The sequence below is a fragment of the Terrapene carolina genome, unplaced genomic scaffold, assembly GCF_002925995.2.
Source record: "Terrapene carolina triunguis isolate 2854851 unplaced genomic scaffold, T_m_triunguis-2.0 Scaffold88, whole genome shotgun sequence".
In the NCBI taxonomy this organism is placed as follows: Eukaryota; Metazoa; Chordata; order Testudines; family Emydidae; genus Terrapene; species Terrapene triunguis.
This window is the reverse complement of record NW_020664439.1, coordinates 36738467-36765538: the sequence shown is the minus strand read 5'-3', so window position 1 is coordinate 36765538 and position 27072 is coordinate 36738467. Positions and strand designations below refer to the sequence as shown.

The 27072-nt window shown below is 39.0% G+C and overlaps 1 protein-coding gene across 1 annotated transcript in view; it reads right to left on the bottom strand.

Moving 5' to 3' along the window:
• Window positions 1–3194: 3194 nt before the first annotated feature.
• The window catches only part of FNDC3B (fibronectin type III domain containing 3B), a 390987-nt gene continuing 367109 nt past the window's right edge, over window positions 3195–27072 (bottom strand). The window contains exons 25-26 of the mRNA XM_026650044.2: window positions 20590–20717; window positions 3195–6697 (exon numbers count right to left, since the gene is read on the bottom strand). Coding sequence (XP_026505829.1) covers window positions 6386–6697; window positions 20590–20717 — 440 coding nt within the window. The 3' untranslated portion in view covers window positions 3195–6385. The remainder of the gene's footprint in view (window positions 6698–20589; window positions 20718–27072) is intronic.

The following is a 27072-nucleotide window of genomic DNA, read 5'->3' as shown; positions in this document are numbered from 1 at the left end:
AGTTTAGCAGGATTCAAACAAGGACTGGACTCTGGATGTTTTTGTTATCTATATTAGAATTGGCCAGAATTTGGAAGGGATATGAAGCCTATGTATCAGAGAATAAACCAGCCTTAACTCCTGGAAGGTAGGAAGAAACTATCTTTGTGGGCAACTTATTCCATAACTACCTACCATTGGGTTTCTTGCATTTACGCTGAAGCATTTGGTACTGGCCAATGTCAGACAAACTGCTGAACTATATCGAGTCACTGGTCTGAACAAGTATGGTAATGACTGTTTTCTTATGGCACACAAGCCAATGTTCTTTTGTTTACTTCTTTGTTTATGTAGTAGCATCACTGATGCTGAAACATTGGCTCAACTTTAAGAATCGGGTGTGTTTATTAATTTGTCTTTCTCCCTTTGTAGGCTGAATACTTGGGGCAGGTAGGAGGGATGTGTGTGTTTTCTGGTGTATTCTAGGACTGACATGGCACTTTACAAACAACAACTTCCTGATTTTGCCACAGCCCTCTGAATTGTTATATGTGATTATCCTCACTGCACCGAAGGAAAAAGTCATAGAATGGTTAGGGCCTACATTTTCAAATGTGCGTTGTATAAAGTTAAGTACCTAAATCCATGCCTTTGAATGAGATGCCTAGTTCTGGGCGCCCACGTTTTAAATGTTTCTCCTATGTGACTTGACCATGGCCAAAAAGGGAGATGGTGTCAGAGCTGGGAATGGTCCCTCACTCAGTCTACTAGAGTGACTCTCACAAAAGTAGCTTCCTCTCCTTGTGACCAGAGATCACAGAACACGCTGGCTGAAGGACAGGGGAAGTGGCTCAGTGCGGCCAGACAGCTGGTAAGGAGTTTGTAGCAGACTTAGTGCCCACAGTAGTAGCTTCCACTACAACACTACAACTCGTTTTACATCCTGTCAAAAATCAAGTTATTTAAGACTATATTTTTCTGGATCCCAAAGGCCAGTCCCTGGGTGGCTGTGTGGAAACTGTCAATAACTTGTGTACACAGGCAAGTGGGAATTGGTTGAAAAATCTATTTTTTTCTCTGAAAAATTGTGAATGGAAAATCTATATTTGAAATGTGTTAAATTTTTCAGGATTACAAAAAATGAAATTTTCAGAGATTCAGATTGAAATTTTCATTTCAATTTGGTTCTTGAAAATGTTTTCCAAATTTCTAAATTTTACTTTTTTTTTGTCGTCTACCCTTCCCCCTCACTCAGTCTACTAGAGTGACTCTCACAAAAGTAGCTTCCTCTCCTTGTGACCAGAGATCACAGAACACGCTGGCTGAAGGACAGTGGAAGTGGCTCAGTGCGGCCAGACAGCTGGTAGGGAGTTTGCTGCTAAATGCAGTGGAAATGGATAATGTTTAGGGTATCCCTCTGTCCCCATTTTTCCCGTTTCCTTTCCTTTTCTTTCCCCACTCTCTGACTGTTCTAAACTTTGCCAGCTTTGCAACTTTAAAAGTTGAAGAAAACTTTGAAAAGTTAGAGTGACATTTTTCCTTTTGCCATTCTGTAACTTTTCCAAAGATGGAGAAATTTTGAAAAAATTAGAGTGGAAAAAAGAAAAGAAAGAGGAAAAAGTGAAAAAATCCAACTGCCATTGGATATTATTCATTTTATTGCAGCCAGAGGCAAAAAAGAAAGGAAAAAAGGCAGAGAAGGGGGAAATATGAAATTTTAAGATTTCAAACTTTTTTCATTTTTCAAAAGCAAAAATTTCAGAATGAAACAAATTTTCATGTTGTTTCAAAACTCTCATAGAAGAATTTAACAAAATAGAACATTTTCCTGCAAAAGCATATTGTTTTTGACAAAACCCCATTTTTCACTAGGAACATTTTTATGAGCTCTATGTTTACGCTCCCACCTTAGTGATCAGTTTGCACCCATTACATTTTCATAACTTTTCACAAGGAAAGGGGCTGGAACATACATTTGAAGAAAAAAAAAAAGTGGAGATTCACCTTTGCATTTGTTAGCTCCTCAAATTAGGGCTCGGGGGACATGGGCATGAGTTTTGCTGGGCTGAGAAGGCTGTCTATACCAAATTATATTAGTGAACCGTGGAAGATGACAAGTCATAGAAAGATCTCCTCAGAAACAATTAACTGAAGCTTCCTCACCATCCACATGGGTACCATAGGGATGTTATCTTGTGATTGCAATGGTAGCCCAGGCTGTATTGGCATAACCACGCTGTCTGGTCAGGTTTGATCACTGCAGCCAAATCTTGTGCCCCCCATTATGTCTTTATGTTGTGAGTGTATTGCATCAAAATCCCTATTTAGGGTCATGTCAAGCAAATCTGGGATCCCTGGCAAAGCCATTCAATTAGGGTCTTAACCAAAGCCAGCTCATGTCAATGGAGTCTTTCTATTCAGGTCAATGGGTTTTGGATTGGGGTCCTAGTGGCCACAAGACTTGTGATGCAGAATGTAACCCTACTTGGAAGTGGATGGACTAGGAACCTGCAATGTGCCTCCGATCAGCCTTAAAAAAGAGAAGGAGATGACATTGAGTCCCGTAGGTGTGCAAGACCTAAGCCATGCTCTGGTGGAGGCGTCCCTTCTATTTACCCAGCCACACAAGAGGCTGTGTGGCTGGGTAAAGAGGCTACAGCAGTCAGTGATTATTTTATCCAGTGACCAGACCATTTCAGCAGATAGGGTAATGTCCCAGTAGACTGCTCATTCAGGAAGGTGCAACTCTTCTGTTGGGAAGAGCAGTATCTGGGATAGAAAAGGGGATGGAACTTTGGTTAAAAAAACAACCACCACCAAACACCAGGAGTTTGGCCAGTTTGCTCATCCCTAGTTTAGTGAGGCTTAATTTTCAAGGCAATATTTAGTGACCTTGTGGGACTACAACATCCATTAGGAAAGCTATAGAAAATTAATGGACTTTGACAAGCACTTACAAAGCATTCTCTTTATAGTCTGAAAAGATGGTCCCAATATAATGACAAAGACAGGCAGATAATCACGCTGAACAGGAAAAGGAAACATAAACCCTTTAAAAATCTTTAAGATTCCAACTTAGCAACATAATGGGCTTGATTCATAGCTATTTCTCCAGTTTTAGGCTGCTGTAACTCCACAGGCAGGATACAGACTAATACCTATAAGGATGTAAAGGACAAAGTACTCAGTTAAAAATAACCATGGTTAATATCAGAAAGAATTAAAACATTTATTGGGCATAAATATATTACATATACACTACAGATACAGTTAAGTCTTACATACATAGCGTAGTATCTGCAAAATCTATACATTAAAATAGATATGGCAGTTTTAATACAATGCATATGAAATAGTCTAAAATTTACAATACAAGAAAACATGATTATTTTTCTCTTAAAGTTGAAAAGCTTGGAATGTATGTTCCCGTAGTGAGGTAAAAACATTTTTATTTTTTTTTTTCAATTTAAAGAATTGTGCAAGGATAATGGTCATACACATTCATTTAGGGCACTTTTCAATTGTGACATTGAATACTGAACTACTGTAGCCAACAGAACAGGATTAGAAAACTACAACATTTCAAGTTCATAAAGAAAAAGGCAGATAATATAAAAATGTTTCTTTCCATTTTTAATATATTTTAAATACTTATTTTTTCCTTTTTTAATTTTAATTTATTTTTACAATTTCTTGGAGCGCACAGGGTTTTTGGGTTTGGTTCACATAACTGATATTTATTGGGCCAGGGAAAGGATATAAAGACGTACAGGGAACTACAAAGCATCAGTAAATTGTTGTAATCATTGATAATGGAATTAGAAACGGGAATGGTTTAAAATCTGTAACACTTTATGGTTACATTAAAATGGATTATAATGGTATTACTGGGATTATAATGAATTATAATGGCAGTATATACAAAGTAAATACTGATGTCAAATTAACGTAATATGGGCCTGATCCAACTTGCATAGAAGACTTTTTCCATTAACTTCAATAGGAGTTGGATTGGGCTCTTTGATTAGTGTGATTATAATGGATACTAAATGAATTAGAAAGGCTTAAAGTGTTACAGATTTTTGTTCTCCACACCTTTGCTCACTGCTTTTAAAACTGCTCCATACTTTCAAACTTGCAGAAGAGAACAAATTATCTAAAGCAAGTTTTATTTATTACAGTATTTTTAAAAAAAACACACCAGGCTTAGATTTTGTAGCAGCACTGCGAAAACAGTATTCCAAAAATTCAAAAAGGGAATCTATTCAAATCTGTGGGTTTTCAAACTACAGATGATTTTTCACCGTTTTAAAAAATATATCTTCCCCCCCCATTGAAGACAGCTGTGTATGCTTTGCTCACAAAATAGATGCAAGATCACAAAGTTTCATATCACAAATAAATTTAAATAAAATGTAAATAAATTTGACAAGCCATGACTTTGGCAAAAACAAAAACTTATATTTAGCTCAATGCCATCCGTTTGCAAGGCTAAATTAAACTAATTATAGTCAATAACAAAATACAGAACATTTGTAATATTTGCTACATCTAGAGAGGCACATGGAATAATTCATTAATCTTAGCACTTTCTTTCAAGAGATGATTATGTTTTTTGGATACATGTAAACGTTTCAATCACTGATAACCTTTTTGTTTTTTGGCATTTAATGCACTAGATGCTCCCATCTTTAAAAACACATGAAAATGTAAGAAGGTTAATAATACTAGGAATGCTGCCAGGTAAAAAGTTGACCTAAAGTACAACAGTATAAAACAGACAAAACGTAACATGCTACAAGGGAAAAAAAAAATTAGTACATAAGTACACTTCTTTATTTTATTTTTTTTACAATAAATAAAAGATTGCACTGTAATTGGCATTTAAAGTACTGGATGCAGTATATTGTATAAATAAACCTAAAACAAAAATAATGTTGGCTTCCCCATTACTTTGGTTAAGGGAATATTATGCTAATATAGGACACTGCATCTTAGACAACGTAGAGAGAGCACAAAACAGCTATGACAAAAGCAAAACCAAGTAGCAAAAATATACAAAAACAAGAGGAAGGGATATACATTGTGTATCTGTTGCACCCTTTTGGAATTGATTTGCACCTCCAGCTTGTTACTGTCCCTGAGGTACTCACACGTTGTTGACTTCAATATAAATAATCCAATGATTCGGGAGTTAAAAATCTAGTATTTTGATGGATTAACACACGTATGTGTGGGCCACTGCTGTAAGAAGAGAAATGATACATTCGGATAACTACTCTGGCTTTTGCAACGTATCAAATATTTTGATTGACTCTGTGATAAGAATAATGTAGGCATCAATTGAAGGTACTTAAATTAACTGACCTCATTTTTGATACGCCCCAAGACAGGTCTATAAAATGGATCTTCCTCCAAATGCGACTGATTGACTATAAAGTTGTTTACATTGAGTGTAAATCTTACATAATCAGTAGAGGGAGTAAGCTGTCACCAGCTCTAATCTTATAAATCAGGCTGAACAAAATAGAATATAATAAATCTATTGATTAAAAGTAGTTATATATACACACAAAACAACAAACAAAGGTAAAGCAGCTTTCCAACAGCTGAACATGGGAATAACTAACTATTGCACAATGCCCTCTTACTTAAAGTTACTGCTACGAATCAAAATGCTTAAAAAAAATCTATAATGCTTCATAATTTATATGCAGTTTGATTATCTGATTTCTTATACAGGCAGTTCATAGTGTTGTAACCATAGAAATAACAGATAATTAAAAAAGTTTTAGATGGCAGTACATTGTTTTGATTTAAATGCACTAAGCAGTTAAAATAATTGAGTGTACATTTTATCTTGAAAAAAACTGGGACAAATGTATTGTAGTGAATAAATCATAGGTAACATTGGTAATACTGGTCGGTGAAAGACTGGTACTGTTGACTAACACTGCATTCTAGACTTATTACTATACACACTTGTGATTAATGTTTACAGATACAGAAGAGACAAAATAAGTGACTGAGGATTATAATTTACTAAATTGTAACATATATGAAAGACTATAAGGACTTCAGTGGGGAAAAAAAAAATCAAAACCAAACCAACCAAACAAAAAACATAAAGGCAAATTGATTGCAATTCCGAAACTTTGAAGGAAAAAAATCTTGCTTTTGGTATCTGGGTTGCTTATTTCTCCAGTTTGACCTCTTCCTAGTTTTGAATTTCAAAAAGGTGCACCAAAACACGGATTTATCTTTTTCCTAGCTAGAACTATAAAAATAAGAGAAGTATATAAAATGTATGGTAGAACAAAAAGATTTCAAGGAATATCTGAATAAATGTGTGGATTATAATGCGTAGCATTAGTTAAATTTATACCTCAAACTTTCACTGGATTCTCTACTTCATAAAGAAGTATTGTAATATAAAGGCAAATAAAATTGACAAAGTTGCAAAGCCGATAACAATGAGGGCTGCAAACTGTTCATCAGTAGGCATCATGCTCTTTATCTTAGGATCATCTATGCGTCCCAATTCCCCTGTAAGCATGATCTCCCTTCGTTGGAGCATAAAGGCAACAGACGGGCTGAAAGGTCCACTAAGTTCCTGTGAGGTATCCAAGCATCGGCGACATACGCAGACACGGAATCGGTAGTCTGTGTTGGTCTGAAGGCCTGAGATTTGGAATGTTGTCTCATCTCCCTTGTATACCTGCAAAACAAATTAAAATTCACAATCAAATTTAAAAATCAATGGACAGTCATGTGCCAAAGATTTTTTTTCTTATCAACACCATTCATAAATAGCATTATGCCATCCTTGACAGAACATCATTTGTGAGAGATTTAGATTTTAAATACTCAATTTACTACTTCATAATCTAAATAGTGGTATAGGCATTTTATGAAACCAACTGCCTGATCCTGCATTACATACATAGCTACAAGTTCCAATGAAGTGCTGGAGAGTTTTGGTTCTGCAAAGATTTGGCATCAGACCTTTAAAGCAAACCATTAAATCTGAGTCCTTTCAGGAAACATCCAAACTAATTTTAGGGAAAGATCTTAGTATGTCACAAGCAGTCAAAGAAGCCAGAATGTGGAGCAGAGAGGATTGTATAATAGATGGTCAAATATGGCAATTCTCCATATTCAGTACTTGTGAACATACAGTGAACACACAGAGAAAGACAAAAACACAGGCAGGAAAGACTTCAAGCAATTAGTCCATCTCAGGAGGCAAAACTTTCTGAACATTTTGGTGGTTCAGTAAATAATATAAACAACATTAAAGTTATGCTTTATCAGCATAACAATATAAATACAGACTTGGGGCCAAATTCTGCCATATGATGCATTCCACTCACAGGTCTGAGGGCAATATTTGGCCAACAAATGGAGAAAACCTGCAAAATCATGTTATTGGAAGGCAATTTTAGAATAATCTGAAACTAGTTACAAGTTTTGTTTCGATGCAACTTATTTTTCAATTGCTTTCTTCATATTTCCCTTAAGAACTATGGCCTATAATTTTACAATTTTACAGTAGTAGCAGTAGTCCATAAATGGCCCTAGCCTTTTATATATATATATAAAAAGGATAAGATGTTTATTAGAACAGCATACACAAAGTGTTGGGAGTTTATGGATTGTTCAAAGCTAACAGTTACTTTTCGACAGAGAGATTCATTTCCTCTTTAACGATAGTCACCAAACACTAGCATATGTGAGCAAAATACATTGTTTTTTTACAGATGACAAATCACTCTTCCAAGATTACCTACAGTATGAGTCATGGTCAGAAATAAAATCTGACAATCTCCAAAAAAGAAACAAAGGGCCAGAAAGAAAATTGTTTCTTGAAATATGTATGACATCCTGAGAGTGGGAAAACAAAGTATACAAAGCATGTGGATTACTATAGTTGATATACTATACTTGGAAGTTCAGAAAGATCCCACACGAAAGCAAAAGCAAGCAGTCATGGGATAAGATGGAAGGTCCTTCTCATGGATGAGTAACAGGTTAAAAGATAGTAAACGAAGGGTAGGAATAAATGTTCAGTTTTCACAATGGAAAGAGATAACTAGCAGGTACCAGGACCTCGGCTGTTCAACATATTCATTAATGTTCTGGAAAAGGGGATAAACAATGAGGTAAATTACTCAAAATAGTTAAATCCAAAGCTGACTGATAAAGAGTTTCTCACAAAAACTGGTTTGCTCAGCAACAAAATGGCAGATGAAATTCAACGCTGATAAGTGCAAAGTAATGCACACTGGAAAATATAATCCCAACTATACATATAAAATGATGGTCTAAATTAGGTGTTCCCACTCATGAAAGAGATCTTGGAGTCATTGTGGAGAGTTCTTTGCAAACATCTGCTCAGCGTGCAGTGGCAGTCAAAAAAGCTAACAGAATGTTAGGAACCAGTAGGAAAGGGATAGATAATAAGACAGAAAATATCATAATGCCACTAAATAAATCCATGGTGCCTTTATGACTGTGTGCAGTTCTGGTTGCCCCATCTCAAAAAAGATATATTAGAATTGGAAAGAGTACAGATAAGGGCAACAAAAAATGATTAAGGTATGGAACAGCTTCTATATGAGGAGAGATTAAAAAAGATTTGGACTGGTCATCTTAGAAAAGACACGACTAAGGGGAGATATGATAGAATGATATGAATGGTGTGGAGAAAAAGTTTTACTTATTCCTTCACATAATACAAGACCAGAGGTCACCCAATGAAATTAATAGGGGTTAAAACAAACATAAGGAAGTATTTTTTCATACATCACACAGTCAACCTATGGAACTCATTGCCAGGGGATGTTGCAAATACCGAAAGTATAACTGGGTTAAAAAAAAGAATTAAATATGTTCACAGAGGATAGGTCCATCAATAGCCATTAACCAAGATGCTCCAGGGACGCAACCCCATGCTCCAGGTGTCTCTAAACCTCCCACTGCCAGAAGCTGGGATTGGACAACATGGGGTGGCTGTTTTGTTCATTCCTTCTGAAGCATCTGGCACTAGCCACTGTAGGAAGATAGATGCTGGGCTAGATGGATCATTGGTCTTACACAATACGGCCATTCTTATGTAAAGTTCCTCTTGGTTGCATTTTATCCAATGTTTAATGTATCCAAAACTTAACCTATTAATGGTAATAACATTTAGAGAATTTATGATTCAGTGAGTATGAATCAGAGTAAGTGGGAGAAAATATGAATCTGAATAAATAACTGGGAGTGCATGTTGAGATTTAAGTGGAAAAAGTGAAATGGAGTTAATGTTAATCCTGCAAACACATAACCATTGACAACAATTTATGTAGCAAAGGATTCTTAAGGTTGGTATTTTATTGAACACTGAAACGCAAAACAATGTGTTGCATGCCACAAAAGCCTCCTGTGCAAAAACTAGACTGCCTCCATCTCTTCAGGGGTTGAAGATCTTCTCTTGCATTTTGCTGTTTAATCAGTTTTTAATTTTCCCACAGCAGGAATGGAAGACTGAAGAGAGGCTCCATTCACTTGAATGGGAGAGTTCTGGTTTATAAATGGGAAACAAAAGAGAAATTAAAACTGAGCTGACAGAAAATTTCTTATATGTAGATCTAGAAAACGAAATACAACATTGCACATCCAAATAAAAGGAATAGCTCAAATGAATAGCAACTGAACACCCAGATAACTCTGTGCCTTCTTTTCTGTTAAGCTGGGTGCCTTTATAAAGCTTAAATTGAAAGAGACATTCAAGCTCTCAATAATGGACCAATCATCATGTTCTCCCATGCATTTTACACCTCAGCCAGGAAATCAGTATTTCATTACTTGTGAAGGCCTGGGTTAAGACGTGTGATGGATTTTTAATGTCTCTAAGCCAGCTACAATCACTCCATATACACTATTGATGAGGTTCATTTTGAAGAGCAATACTACTTGGCTCCAAAAGATAAATAAAAAATAAAACATGTAAACTAAGACTCATATTCTCCCCCTATTTCATGTGTTCAACATTCATGGAGAGTTTGGCATCAAAGCAATAGGTAGAATATAATCCTTAACACACGTAAAACTGTCTTAAATTCTAGCACTATATAACATATTTTCTTACCATAAATCTCCATGATTCACCACATCTGTCTTCTCTTGTCATACTGGTGATCTTTCCTTGTCTTCCCACGCCCAAAAAAGAACTTAGCCATTAGGGCCAATGTGCTATGCAACAGAAGATGCCAACACGTGCAAACGTAACTGTCTGTAGAAATAACCTGATGACTGAAATTCCTATATGCAAGTGCATGTCACTCTTTTTAGGTGTCTTCCCTTCTTATATTAACTAGTCATTGCTACCATATGGTCAGATAACCATCCTGTTACTAATGGCAGGTGGGCCAAAGTAACTGCCTGCTTACCTCTCCATGCCATATGATTTGGGTAGTTAGTGCTTCAACCTACACACAAATACAAGCTGTCAAACAAAGAAAAAGAAATAGAAATCTGAAGAGGAAACGAAGCTTAAATGAGTAGTTGAAGGAGGTTAACTTGCTTAGGAAATCCCACCCTTAGAATGTATCTATCCATTTATCGATCTTAGATACACCTCTACTCCGATATAATGCGACCCGACATAACATGAATTCGGATATAACGTGGTAAAGCAGCGCTCCGGGGGGCAAAGGGGGCTGCATACTCCGGCTGATCAAAGCAAGTTCGATATAATGCGGTTTCACCTATAATGCGGTAAGATTTTTTGGCTCCCGAGGACAGCGTTATATCGGGGTAGAGGTGTACTTACATCCCTTGTCCCCCTTAACGTAGTATCTGAGCATCTCACAATTTTTAATATACTAATACTTACTAAACCTCTTTGAATAATGTATGCCATCAGGACTGCCATTTTATTTATTTCCATTTTAAGAAACATAAACAATGCCCCTCCCAGGTCTCTAGCCGCCCTTGCCATAAATTAACTCTCCTGCTGTCACAACAAGCACTCCTAAAACAAAATGAAAACCTAGAAAAACCCAAATAAAGAAATCTACTTAAATAGGAAGCTTACATTTAAATAATGTTAGGGCGGGGATATGTACAAACAATCCTCATATTGTTCAAAAAGTTAGTTGGGTAAATTGATGATGTTACCTATTTTCCTGTAAGGATGTTACAACCTAAGGTAACTGGGAAGCTAAATACAGTTAAATCTCACCTAGAGAAAGATTTAGATCTTCATTACGGGGTAATAAATATAGATGACCAAGAAAGTTCAATTAAGCTGACTAAATGATGACACTTCTTAGAATCAGACCAGAGACTCAGAAGTGAGACAAGAGTGATTTTAAAGAAGGATTAAAAACAGTTTGAAACTCAGCGCTGACCAAGAGTGATGAAGACAAATAGCTACAACTCTCTTTCATTAGAGACAGCAGGTCAGTCCTCAGCTCATGTAAACTGGCATGGATCCAATGATTTCAGTGGTAGGTGAGTTCAATGAAGCTATGCTGATTGGCATCCGCTGAGGATCTGGCCCAGTAAGGACAATAACAGGGGGAAATGGCAACTTTGGTCGTTGAACAAGAAAAGGAAATAGGCTGCTTGTTAAAGAAGTTTAGTTAAAATCTAACGGAACCAGCAATTATAAATTGTGGTGTATAATGCAAATGCTAATAAGCAAGTTTACCAGCTTAACGATCAACATCTTAGAGCATGTGGGAAAAAGGAAAATAAAAACTGCACTAAAATAAATTTAAGAAATGTTTTGGTTAATATTTCTCTCTCTCTCATACTCTTCTAAGAGAGGAAGCAAGCCCCCTAACTGAGGTTCAGTTCCTTGCTCTGCCACACACTTCCTGTGCGACCTCACACAAATCACTCTTTGTGCTTCCATTCCCTATCTGTAAAATGGGGCTACTAGCACTGCTCTACCTCACTGGGTGGTGTTGTGAGGATAAATATATTAAACATTGTGAAGCACTACGGTTATGGGGGCCATGTAAGCACCTAAGACTTACTGTAGACCCTTCATATGTGGTTGTACAGCACCTAGCACAATGAAACTCCAATCTTCGGGATCCTAGGTACCACCACAATATACGTATTTAATAATAATAAATAATAATAATAATAAAAATCTGAGTAGGTACTCATATGGTCCTCATCACTGTAGCATCTTTTGGGTCCTGTGTTGATTCTAGCTATACATGAGCTGCCTATCAAAACGTGCATGCTTTGTATCCTCTCTCAGCAATGGGTAGGCAATTATTATTGTGTACACCATTCACACATGGCTGCAGCAGCTGCTTCATTCACACCTGGCTGCAGCGGCAACCCTTGAGTCATTACACAGACAAATATCCCACTGATGTCAATGGAAGTTCATCTTCATTACAGCTCCAGGACCGGGCAGGGTCAATACAGGGTTTTACTGCTCTAAATCAGGGGTTCTCAAACTTCAATGCACCATGATCCCCTTCTGACAACAAAAATTACCACACGACCCCAGGAGGAGGGACTGAAACCTGACCCCCACTGCCCTGGGCTGGAGGGCCAAAGCTGAAGCCCAAAGGCTTCAGCCCCAGGCAGGGGGCCTGTAACCTGAGCCTGCCACCAGGGCTGAAGCCATCGGGCTTTGGCTTGAGCCCTAGGTGGTAGGGCTCGGGCTTCAGCTTTGGCACTAGGCCTCAGCAAGTCTAACGCCAGCACTGGCAACCCCATTAAAACAGGGTCCCAACCCATAGTTTGAGACTTGCTGCTCTTAGCAGAGAAGAAATCATTTTGTTTGACAGTTCTCTGGGCTGGGGCCTCTCTCTCTGGAACAGGCTAAATGGATCACTGAATTGAAGTTTATTTTATATAGAAGCAGAGGCGGATTAAGGTTTCTTGGGGCCCTGGACTGGAGCAAGTGGGGAGCCCCCCACCCTTTCCGACTGTGGTCTTACCCCTATTCTGCCCTTTCTGCCTGTGGCCCTGCCCATGGCCCCACCCCATTCTGCTCCTTCTCCTGCCCCGTTCCACACACGGTCAGCCCCATTCTTCCCCCCCCCCCCACACTGTGGCCCCGCAATGTTCACTGGCTCTCTCCCCCCGCCCACAGTGGTACCTGTGCTGCCGCTGGTGGTAGGGACAGGACTGCTCTGGTGTTGCTGCAATTGCCTCCCTGCTGCTGCCCAGGGAACGCCACATGCTGGGCTCCTGCTTCCCCCTGCCCATTCCCGTATCCCTTTCTCCTCCCCATCCTTCTCCCCTTCTCCTCACCGACCCCTTGCCCTGCCCCCGCCCCACGGTTGTAGAGGAAAAAGGTGGGCACTAGGACCCAGGAAGCAGAAGGCAGGGGAAAACTGCACAGTCTGCTCCCCACTAGCTGAAACATGCCAGGGGGAGGGGCCTTCGCAGAAATAGGGGGGAGTGGTGCGTGACACCCCTCCCCTCATCCCTCACCCCCAGCCTCACCTTTGTTTGGGAGGGAAATGCCCTCCTTGCACCCTCCCAAACTACACCTATATGCCCGGGGCTGCAGCTAGGGTCGGGCGCTGGAGCTTTTCCCACCACCCGGCGCTCCTGCCAACGAGCAGGGTCGGGGTGCAGGGGTGCCCATTTTTACGGGGCCACTGGGCATGGGCCCTGTCGGCCCAGTGGCAAATCCGCCACTGTATAGAAGCAGGAGTTGCTGTTTGGGAGCTTGGGAACATAACACAAGTGTGCTGAGCTTTTCTGCTGGACCCCTCTCTGAAGCTAGCACCACAGCAAGTTGTTGTTATTATTTGTATTACAGTAGCACCTAGAAGCCCTAGTCATGGTGCAGGACCCCACTGTGCTAGGTGCTGTACAAACATGGAACAAAAAATCCCTGCCCCATGAGACTTATAATCTATGTACATCATACACATCCTGCTGGACCCTTCCGTGACATTTGATACTACTGATCAGCAGCAATCAGACTGAACTCAAAGGGTTTTGTGGGCAACTGTTTCCCCACCTCGATAGCCCCTACCAGGAAAGTTCAATCCTGGTCATATAATAAAATGAGTCCCCCTGTTCTCCTATGAAGGAACAGGTTGTTAAGTACTGGGCACTAATGCTGCCAAATTGAAATGCGCCTGATATAAGTGTATGAGAAGCACAACATGGCCTTAGTGAGAATGAGGCTTATTGTGAATACTAGGCGTGAGTCTCATTATTACTAAAGCCACTTTACACTGACAGAGAGATGTGAATGATACCCAATATTTCCAATACTTTAATGTCTCCTTCCAAGCCAGTGCAATGCCCTTACTGTGGAATCTCCCACTGAAATGAACAGTTTTGAAGGACCTATCAAGTAATGTATTAAAATAAGAAAAAAATATTTTATGCTGCTCATCAAGTTATTTTCTTTTGTGTATATGTCTGTTTTTTTCTTTCTTGGTAATATTTAATTACTCTGATCCTCCGCAAGGAAAACAGAAATACAGAATGCTATCCTGGTGATTGGAAAGCAGGCTAAGGCATCACATTAGCTAGTTAGGTTCTCTCCTTAGCTTTCTTATTTCCACCAGCAGAGGGACTGAATCACTCCAGATGGCATCTTCACATCCGTCTCCTGTTGGGAATGCTTCCAGATTTTTGAAGATGCTTGGAGGTTTTGGGTTTTTTTCATACATAGATTTGCCCCAGGGAGTAATCTCTATGCATGAGGCAAACCTACGAAGAAGTAGTGGGAGCCCTCCACTTTATCTTCCTGCACAGCTGAACTACTCCTGAGCCCAGTTTCCTGTGCATTGCATGTTTTATACTTGTAGTGAACATTTACCCATATCAATGCACTGGAAATGAAGGGGAGCGTAATGAATATGTCGATCGCAAATGATTCTGATTAGAACAACAACATTTGCCTGCAATTTACTAGCTATACCACTTGTAACAATTTAAATATTTTACTTTTATTTACATTATATTTAATTAACTTAGATGCCATTATATAAAAGACTTTCAACAGCACTGAAAAGAGAGCTTTAGGCAGGGTAATTTTATTTAGGTGGTAGCACACAAAGGTGCATTTGAGAGAATATACTATGTATTTTCTATTCTTATTAAAATAATACAGAGTGAGTGGTGGAGCGGCACAGAACTGTCAATCTTCCCAAACTCTCACCAACACTTTTTATGCTTAAACTTTTTCTTTAGAAGAGAGATGAAAAACAATTTAATACTCTTAAAACGTTAATTTTTTAATCAAACACCAAATTCACTTCAAATAGTTCTATATAGGCTTTTATGTATCTATAAAAGATACACACACACACACACACACACACACACACTGTCTCTCTGCACTTAATATTTAGATCCTGATTCTGGCTACTTTAAAGACAGTCTCTCAGATGCCATAATGATGGCATGGTATGAGAACACAGAAAAATAGGAAAGACTCCCATTGGGAACACTAAGCCAGTCAAGAGTATTTTAGTGTTAAAATACAATATAGGCAGATAACATATACGTATACACAATACATACACCATGCACAGAGAATCTTATTAACATTGCAAAATCAAGCATCCGGAAGTTAGGAAATACCACTATTAAGGGTGGCCATTTAACCTTAATTTGGCCCTTTTATTCATATGCATGATACACGCTATTTTTTCCTACATGACCCCTGCCTGCCTCATTTAGCGCACAATGGATGGTGCTCACTGAATGGAGGAAGGTAGTATAGTGGATTAGGGAGTTATCTGTAGGATCTCTGAGCCTGTGAGAAATGCTAATGTGAGATACCAGGGCAGTGCACAGGCAACACTACAGAATGTTGAGGGGTTTTAGCATGCTGCCAAAAGCAAGCTGTAGCTTGCCAACTATTGATGAGAAATGGCAATGGTCAGATCTGAACAGAGTTTCATGAGGCCAGAAAATAGTACCTTTATCAGATAGTACCTTGGTTCTTGAAAACTGTAAGAATTTTTTATAATGGAAATTCTAAAGGTAACCTTAACATTGGGGTTGTTGCTACTCCCCCACAATTATGACAAGTATATTTAATTAGCAAAAAAATTGCTCAGAAAAGGAGAATCTGATTTAGAATCCTTATATAGAAAACATTCCTGTAAGAAAGGCTTAATTTCTTCTAAAAGAACTGAAAGACTTCTCTTTATGAAACTAGGTTTAGGATTATTATTATTTTATTCAGTCTCTTAATCAGTCTCAGTGACTCCACTGCAGAGATAGTCTTAACAGTTTTGTAGAGAACCTTGTCTCCTAACAAACCATTTCACAGATAACTGAGAATAGTCAGGTGGCAAGCTGTACTGTAAAAATGTCTAATAAAAATAAATTATTTTTCTGTCTCATTACACAAAGCTATGGGGAAGGAAGAAAACACTCGGAGTGAGCTGTATTGATGCTAAGACTCTAGTGAATATTGTGCCGTTACATTTTCTGTTGACGTGCAAAGTAATCCAGGGTCAATTAAGTGTATTCACTTGCTATTTGAAATGAAGAAAGAAAAATGCATTTCTGTTAATTAAAATTTTATGTAAATTAAATGTACCATGAATACAAATTAGATATTCACATTTTTACCTAAATAAATATGAAACCTAGATGTAACAACAGAAATTAGAGATTGGTAAAATCAATTGGGTTCTCTCAACCATTTACCTACCAGTGCAGGACTGTTCCATCCAGTACGTCTTTAATGCAGTTTTAAAAAATCAAAGTGATAGGACTTCTTACTTTCTTTGAGAGACTATTACACAGTCTAATGAACCTATAACCATATATTTTCTCTCTCTCAAAATATATTGTAGGGTTACAAATAAGAATATTACAACAAAATCTCATTATCCCCTTAACTTGAGAGGCTCAGATGCAGCAAATTTTGCTTTGGTAGCAAACAAATCAGGGAAAATAAGTTACTAGGTATATCACCCCCAATTCTATAAACATGCACTACTATTTCCCAATAGAAAAGATGGCCTGTGGTACGATGGATAAGTTAGACCTAAAATCTTGTGAGAAATCTCATAAGGCAAGACACTACTGTAAATGATAAAGACACATACTTGTGTTTACAAACTGAATTGACAAACATGCAGAAACTCAATGAGATGCTTCGTTAAATTACAGTTATGGTTAGACAAGAGTATGTGAGATTGTCACCTCCTTATTCAACCTATATTTCGATCATATCTATTTATTTTACTAACAGAACTCAAACCCAACTATTAGAGAAATATCTATTAAATCTATATCTAAATTATCATAGATTATAGAAACTGGGTGCCTAAAGATAGGCTCCAAAGCCCATTATTAGGCACCTAAATTAGTGGTCTGATTTTCAGAAGTGCTGAACATCCAGCAGCTATTCAAAAGAGTCAGCTGCTCAATAATTTTGAGCAAACTAAATAAGGATTAAGAGCCTAACTTTAGGCTACTAATTTTGAAAACCTTGGCCCAAGTTTCAAAAAATACCCTTACTTGTAAAACCAATCAGGGCAGTTTAAAACTCCTAACTCAAAATGAACACTGAATCCTGTATCATATAGAGCCCACCGCCTTCTTTATAACATGCATTTATATTAACAGTAATATCATTGTTAGAGAAGCATGTCAAATCTTAAAACATTCCTCCCATTCATTATACAAGAAAAGTGATTCTCTTACAAATGCTATTGAGCACAATGCTTTCTACTGTGAGGACAGTCCCACTGAAGTTAATAGGTAGCAAGGTTGAAATCAAAGGGAGTTAGACACGTAAATAACATTGAGGATCTAAGTGTTTTGCAGATCAATCCTTTATGTTGGTTAGTTCTGTTCCAGAGAAAGGTGTTTCTGTGTAACTCACACACATACTCTTTTTCTCTACTTTTGTCACCACAAGTAAGTGCTTTAGCTTAAAGTTAAATGAGCAAAGATGTTCCAGTTACCAGCTAGCTACATTCATCTGAAATAAATCAATTGGCAGCAATCAGAGAGATGCTGTCCCATGGACTTGTAACACGCTTTCCCAATTAAGATGTTCAGCCCTAGTCTTAAATAGCTGCCCACATATTGCTGCAAATTGAGTGATCTCCTGACAATTGACAGTTACTGACTGATATATCACAGGGGAACAGTTTTTGCTTTAGTTGGTTGAACTAACTTCAATCTGTTTATTACTGTTAAAAAATCTGTTTTTATAATGTGTATGTCTGTTTTGAAGGAAATCTTAAAAGTGGATTTCTACTATAACTTTATCTATTATATGAAACCTGAATATTACTGTAATTTATGACCTTTACCTGTAGGATTTTTCTTTAAAGGTGAACAAATAGGAGCCACAATCAAGGATCAGGACCTCACTGTGGGCTCTGCAGATTAGCTTGTCACTTTTCCCTGTGGAAGGGGAAAGGTGTAGTTAGGCTGCACCTGGAGCAGAGTTTTACTTCTCCGTTGCTCAAAGGGGAAAGTAAGCTACTCCAGGCCTTTCCCAGGCACAGATTAATTCCACTTCTGCACTAGTTTAGCTGCACTGGCCAGTATGTTGGGGGCGGGCGGGGAGGGAGGCAGGCTTTGGCCACTCCTTTCCTGCCTGTGCATGAGGGGAAGTAGCAGCCTGTCTAAACGGGTAACAACAAAAACATTCCCTTTGCCAGAGATATTAAAATAACTACACAGAGTCTGGGAGGGAAAATGAGAATCTTTGCTATCTGCCCCAGCCACACGTAATTCAGTTTTATGAACCACGCAGACTCACGGCCTTGACTACAATGAGGTTTCTAGGGATATCTACCACAGATGCAACTCCAACGCCACTATCAATGGTGAGAAACAGTGTGTGGACTGCCCGGTGGCATTTTTATGACTGTATCGTCTACTGAGGCCAAAATAGCTTAGTGCCTAAACAATTCTGAAATTTTAACCCAAGTGCTAAGAGAGCTGGAACCTTAATGATGTTCCTTTCCTTTGTGAGTCACCAACTGTATTTCAAGACCTGTTTCTCTAAACAAGTAGCATGGAATAAATAAAATCCCCCAACAATTCACATAGACAATTCACAAAACAAACTCAAAATTTCTCTTTGAAATTTCTAAAGTGATATTTAATTGTGTACCCTGGAACACGGTTATGTATGGTAGCGGAGTATTTGATAGTCATCATTATGTCATTCATCAACAATTCTTCTCAGTAACAAGCACTTCCATGGGGAAAGACCTGTCGGCTTCTGTTGCATCTCCGCACTTGATCAGATCTCAGGTTTTTTCCCCCTTAAGTAACCAAATGCCATGGGCAGGGGTGGCTCTTTGTTTTTTGCTGCCCCAAGCACGGCAGTCAGGCGGCCTTTGGCGGCACGCCTGTGGGCGGTCCGCTGGTCACGCGGATTCGGAGGTGTTTCTGCGGGTGATCTGCCAGTCCCGCTCCTTCGGCGTACCCGCCGCCGAATAGCCGCCGAAGCCGCGGGACCAGCGGACCTCCCGCAGGCATGCCGCCGAAGGCTATCTGACTGCCACCCTCACGGCGACCAGCACACCGCCCCCCACGGCTTGCCACCCCAGGCATGCGTTTGCTGCGCTGGTGCCTGGAGCCGCCCCTGTCCATGGGTCAGAATCAGGCAGCACAAAGGGCCCAGAAAGCAGTCAGATCTCCCCATCTGGGGATTCCCCAGAATGGGAGAGTCCCAGCAGGCCTACAGGTAGCATAGCCAGTTCCTACACCAAACTCTTGCAGTCCCCAGCGTAGGAGGCATGTGGAGAGTGTGCTCTATTCTGACAATCTCTGCCTGGAAGAATGTCCCTTATGGGCCATAACCTATTGGCACAAATTAGAGCCCTGAAACTGGTCTCATCTATGCTGGGGCTGGTATAAAATCAGGCCCAGAATCAGAAAACTGCAACGAGCTCCGTTGTGCTTTCACCCCCCACTCATCTGCATCCCATGGAATTTGGGCACAGTGAGAATCTGTGGCCATGTATTTGGAGCCCTGCAAAGTGTAGAGCTGGCTTCAATAACTATCTGTAACATAAAAAGAGTAAGATAAGCAGAAATAACTGTGGTTTGTTGCATTTATTACCCTATCAACGAGCTATACGTCCATTTAATAAAGGTTACTGATCTCCCTCCCGCTTCCTACATTATTCAAAGTTCTTGGAAAATGCATTGGGGACTGTACACAAACACCTGATCATTCAGACATATATCCTTTTTGTGGATGTAATTTGCAGCCTGCACTTCTATCAAATCTTTCATCTGTGTTTCTTCAAAGCTTTTCTTTATAGTATTCCTCTGGAATCAGATGCATTCACACATATCGGTTTATTGCACTTATCAGAGTGTATAAAACAGATTACTAAGGTAAATGGCACATAGCATTTGTCATGAGAATAAACTGTTTTGAACAGTGAGGGTTTTTTTCTGAGTCATTAAGAGTGTGGATTCCACCCTCTTATTCACTGCTCTCAGCCACTTTCCATTACTGAATTCAAAGTCTGAAAATGTCAGTTTTGGAACCAGTGCCAGGAGCTTTTTCCAGTGTGTCAGTTGTGAGCAAAACAGCTAAACATTTCAGAGCATCAAGAGCTTTTGATTTTATGTTTGTTATATTAATGAGAAATGAAAACCTTAAACATAAGATCCTACCTGTTTATATTCAGATTCTCTTCCAACCACTACCTGCACCACATAACTGATAGGGTCTCCTTTCATGGGTGGGACCATTTCCCATGTGATTTCACAGGCATTTCCATCCAACTGTGTCACTCGAGGAGCTGTAATAAAATTTGTGCATATTAGACACTAATGTAAACAATGACATTGCAATAAATGATATATAGACTTGGAATGATTAGAGTTTTATCACTAAATATCGATTTCACTGTACACACACAAACTGACGAAAAAATATTTCCATCAATCATAATTAAAATTTACAGATAAGCAAAGTAAGAAAAATGCTGCTTGAGGACTCATTAATTAGAGTTTGATTTAGGGATATTTACTTTGTAGATTTGACATATGAGGTTGACAATTTGTGTTTTAACAGTTATAAAGCTTTAGCTTTTTGAATCTCAAGGGCTACTGTCATTAAATAATTATTGTCTGACCCTGCCATAATCTACTGTATCTGTGAAAATTTAAATAAATAAAAATAAAAAATGCTTAAAAGTAAACACTTATATCATCCAAAAAATTATACAAAAATAAAAATCCAATTGGGCCCAGGCTAATTATATACCTTCTCTATACAAAAATCACAGAACACTTTAGAGAGAGAATTGCAGGACTTCACAAGTCTGTTAAGAGAAACTGGAATATGTTTATGTAACTAAAATATTAAAAATACCCCCATACACTAGCTCTTTTGTAAATTTTGGACTAGATCCAGTAATCAGGCAAAACTCCCATTTACTTCAAAAGTAGTTTTGCTGGAGTAAGGTGCAAGATGGGGCCTTTAGTCTGAATCAAAGTAAAATCAGAATTGGTTTCTGACTCTTAAGGTCAACACAAGATCTAAATGAGACAAAATATCTCATTCCGCCTCCCTCCCCCCAAAACATATGCACACACACAATAAACTACAGAAGTGCAGTATGTGAGTGTAGCAAAAGCCTTGGAATTTAATAATTCAACTGTAATGGTATCCAGTGCATTTTTCAAGTAGAAAGCAATGAGATGACTAGTGACTGCAAGATGACTTTCCATGGAATTCTGTAACACCTGTGAGCTACATCTGTACTACGGGAGCCATCTCTAAGAACATAAGAATGGCCATTCTGGGTCAGACCAATGGTCCATCTAGCCCAGTATCCTGTCTTACAATAGTGGCCAATGCCAGCTACTTCAAAAAGAATGAAAAGAACAGGGCAATTATCGAGTAAGCCATCCCTTATCGTCCAGTCCCAGCTTGTGGGATCTCTGTATCATCTCTGTAGCATGGTCCATTTGTGTGGGCATTGGGATGTGGGCAGCAGATACTTGTTGTTGGAGCTTGGTTACTACTACCTCATCAATTATTTTGCTTAGGAAGGCAAGGCTGGAGATAGACTGGGAGTAGGGGGAAGATAAATTTGAAAGATTTTCTGCAATAGAAAATTCTGTAGTCAATCAGAGTTTTGCGATTGACTTCTGTAGAGCCAGGATTTCACCTCAGGAGTTGTTGTTTTTTGGGTGGGGGTGGGGGGTTGGATTCAACCTAGAACCAAAATCATATGAATAGGTTCAAATACAGGGATTCATATATAAACCCTGCCCTGATCCTGGAAGTTTCAGGGATTAGATTTGAAGTTTTGGTTCAGCGCATATGCTAGAATCTAGGAAAGCATGATTTATCAGCAGCTGAAACGCTGTCTTCCTCACCAAATGATCTCTTATCAACTAAAAGCCATCAGATATCATGCTGTGCCCACCAACAACTGCAAGCTGGCAGGTCAACAGATCACAGAGCTTTGACTGATGGCAATATGTTCACATGTACACCTGAGCATCTGTCCTCTGCTGATTTCAAAACAACTGCAGCAGCATCCAGATTATAACAACCTTGCTGTTTGTCGGACAGAGGGAGCATACGGCTGAAAAGTGAAACCGTGAGGCTGGAGAGAACGACATGTGCTGCAATACACTTCAGGAAGCCATTAGCACATGCACATGCAAGAACATGTGCGCATTAGAAGTAATACATTTCCCAGCCCTGTGAAAATACAGTAATATGAGAAGCCATCAAAGAAACTGGTGCTGCTACTGCTGCTGTATAAATTACATCAACCCTAAACTAATCCATTATCACTCAAAAGGGCTTGTGCATTATATTCAGATCCAAATATAAATATAAATTTGCTTCTCATACCAACACCTGCCTACTTGGAGAGATGGAGAATGGAAACGTTCATCTGAGCTAGTACACCTCTCACCCTCACACACTCTTTTAGGTTTTTGTCTGCCAATTGCAGAACAAAACATGGCATCATATACATTTCTTTGTCAAAATCAGGAAAACAATGTATCCCCTTTCTTAAATGAGTCTGGACATTGGAGGGAATCAAAAATGGCCTGTTTTGTTGCCTGACTCGACAGGACTCATCTCTTTTCCATTCAGTATCACTTTCCCGTTGCAGTGTCTGCGGCTACAGTGTTTGCCGTATTGTGGGGTCTACCACTGCCAGTATCCTGACATTTAATGATGTCCCTGACACTCTCACCCCACCCCAATATTTGTGGAATATCATGGCTACTTCACATTCAGTTCAGAATGTGAACCGTGCCCAAACTAGGACTGAATACTTAGGCAGAAAGGTACTCTTCCATTTAGATGAAAAATGGAGTTCTGATCCAATTATATTTTGGATATGGGACAGCAGAATGGACAAGGAGTGCTCTTCAGTGAACAAATATAATTTACATCTTAACTTTCTGTCACACAAGTACAGCTTCAAAACAAAACACTAGTAGATTCCAAAAACAATGGGGAAATCCCTGTAAAGATATTACATACCCCCAGGTTATCAGTAAAGATATAAGCTGTTTGGAGATGCAGTACTAAAGCATTACGTTGCTCCTGTTGGAATTCCCTGTAGGCGTATAGTAGTTTGTTTCCATGTTCACTAATTTAATACGGGTGGTTGCAGTATCTTCCCTCTAAATTCCCTTATGATGGTGCCACATCATCACTAAAGAAATTTACTTCAAATATATTGGAGCAGATTGACTACACATGGTAAAGAGCAAAGCAGCATATTCACATGGTTATGATGTAGCCATGGTGGCACGCAGAATGGACTTCCCTCTTGAACAGTCCCTTGCAAGTCGTCTTCCTTTGGTAAGAATCAATATGGGAGGACTTAGGATTCTTAAATCCCTCACAATTGCATCTTCCAATCTCATTCGTGGCTGGCCTTGGACTCTCTTTCCGTTGACCTCACCCCTATAAAATTTCTGAAAAAGAATACCTCGTTCTGCATGTTGGATGTGTCTCAACCACTGCAGTCATCTTGTTCTCATATAATGCAAGATTGCAACTTGCCAGGAATGTGTGTCTCCTCATTTGTGAAAAAATCAAACCAATGGATATTAAAAAAACCACCGTAACTTGAGACACAGGAAACTGATTAGTTTCCTCGCCTCAGCTGTTTTTAACAGCCAAGTTTCTGCTCCATATAACAGGGTTGTAATCACTACTGTGCTGCACATTCATATCATAGTTGTCACAGACATCCTGCCATCCAAATAGAGGCCTTTTAAGATGCTGAAATGCCACTGACACAAGACAGATCCGATATGTGACTTCTTTGGTTATAGAATCTCCTGCTGTCAACCAACTACCCAGATAGATAAAACTATTCACTCATTCAATGTCACTGCCATCTACATGCAGCATTTGGCATAACATTAGTTTTACAGGAGGCATGCATAGCTTTGGTTTTATCACCACTGAGCTTAAGTCCCATCAATTCTGAAGTTTTTCACAGCTTTTCCAGCATTAACTGTAGTTGGTCAGTAACCTCTCCAAGTAAGAAAACATCACCTGCATACTCAAGACCCTAGAAAGATGAATCTTCAAATTTCACACCTCTTAACTTTTGCCTCAGTCAGCTTCGTCAACGGTCTATTAGAACATTAAATAATGTAGGTAAGAAAACACAGTCCTGGTGTAACCCTGATTCTACTAAAAATAGTCTGTAATACAACCACAGACCCTCACACAGCTAAATGTACAGTGGTACAGTTCCTCCGCTAGGCACTCCATACTGGCATAGCAATACCCATCGTGCTGACTGATGCACTGAGTCTAAAGCAGCTGCAAAGTCTATGAACACGATGCTAACTTTCTTCTGTCGCTCTAGTCATTCTTCAATAACATTTCCCAGAGCATATATACACGGTAGATCTACCAGTGTGGAAACCACACTGGTTGCCTCTCATTTTTGGGTTGAAACAATATTTCAGTTGGTTCAGAAGTATGATCGTAAACACCTCCCCTGGGAGTGACAGCAGCATTATTCCACTATAATTTGAGCAAGCTAATCGTTCTTTTTTTTTTTTTTAAATGGGTGATTCAGCCTCTTTTCCAATCTTCTGGAATATGAACAGTTTCTCAAACTTTTAAGACAGCTCTGTGTAGTCAGTGAACTAAATCCGGGTCTCCACTATTTAGCAGTTCTGATGAAATAAAGACCAAGTGCTTCATCATTTTGTAACTATTTGATGGCAAGCATTACTTTCTCTAATGTCACCAGCCTTTTTCTGATGGGTTCATTTTGGGATTAAGTTGTAGTAGGAATTGCATCATGGTGGGAATCTATTAATTAATTCACAAAAATACTCATGCCAATGCTTAAGCTGTGCGTCAATATCCTGGCAGTATTTTCCATTTTTGTCCTTAAACAGTGGAAGCCATGAGAATGGACATTCAAATTAGGACCTTCAAGCTCTCAAATACAGTCTCTAGCTTCAACACGTGGAAGAAAAGGACATAAAGTGCTGGCAGTTTCATATATGTTTTATCTGTTTCAGCAGTTTCATCCGCCACTCACAACGGAACCAAGCTTCAGGATTCATCTAAATCTTCTACTAGAGGAAGAGTCATCAGACCATATGATGATGGCTCTTCCATAAACCAGAGATGGGGAAAGATCCCGATATAAAGATGGTATATCCACTTCTGCAGCAATGTCAGTATCTGAGGATGAGATTGTAGAATGTTCCATCATTCAGAGCCCCATCAGAAGAGTGACTTTCCTGGCTGAAGAATTGGAAATTGAATGCTGACATACGTGAATTGCAGTAGACATGGTGGAGTTTGAACACCGAGAGCATAGCTATGACTCATAGAGGTCAGACCTTTTGATTGTTGAATGCCTATGATACATCTGATGGGCACACTTGTGTTGCTCTAGTTTTGTTCCTGAGGGTGTAATCTGCACTACTGGCTTCGCAGGTTTTTTCTCTATGCCTGATAATGGCCATTTTCAGTTTGAAGGTAGGACATCTAGTAGTTATTAATGCACATGCTCCACAGGATGCAAGGTATGATGCTGAAAAAGATGCTTTTTATGCCATGTTAGATGACACTGTATCTAGTACATCACCCCACCTTCATATTGTCATCTTAGTAGATATGAAAGTGAGAATTGGCTATGATGGAACTGGATCTGAACTGGCACTGGAACCACACGACCAACCAGAATACAGATCAGATAATGGTGTGGGTCTTCTACTATTTAATGGATACTTGGTTTCAGCACAAGAATTGCCATAAGTATACATTTTGGAATCCATTGGGCAACAATGCAACCTTGTATTCCCATTCTAGTTTGGAAACGCTTGACTAAGTTCATGGAGGATGTACATGTATTTAGGTGTGCTGATCTTGCTCCGGAATTTGATTGACTCCTAATAGCAACAATGATGTTCCATTTAATAGAGTTCCAGAGACAGGTATCTACTGCATTGAAACACTTCAGCGTTGATAAGCGTTATTATGAAGCAATTGCTAATAGTTACATGGTAGAAATTTCCAATAAATATTCTATATTGGATGACCAGCTGTCTACCGCAGAGGAAGTGTGAACTTTATTTTGAGTTTCGATCACAGAGATTGCTGGAAAACAACTAATGAGAATGAAAGAGCAACACTGCAAGACAGATGATACCATCAAATTATGGGAGAGGAAAAAAGGTGTACTGTAGAATGGATACACTGGACGGTCAAAGTCGAATCAGCAAAGAGGAGGAAATGGGCAACAGAGAAAAAGAAATGTCTTGAATAAGCCATCAAGACAGCCTGTAGGAATTATCATAAACAGGGTAAAACACACTAAAATGGTCAGTCTGTGGTCTGAATTTAACTCAGTTCATCTAATGTAAAATTATATGTGGCTCCTGTATCTTCTTGGTAATGCAACTTCCTTGAAACGTGCTGAAAAGTGTGATCATTTTATATAGCACAAAAGGGCTTTAATTATCGAATTTAGTTTGAATACACTCTGCTTATTTCCTATGGAAAACAAACTTAAATGAGGCTATGCAGATGGGGATAATCTCCCTTCTTGTGCACATAAAATGTCAATGGGAGTTTTATACATTAAAGGAAAACTAAACTCTGGAGTGTTAAATGCATTTTCACAGTTG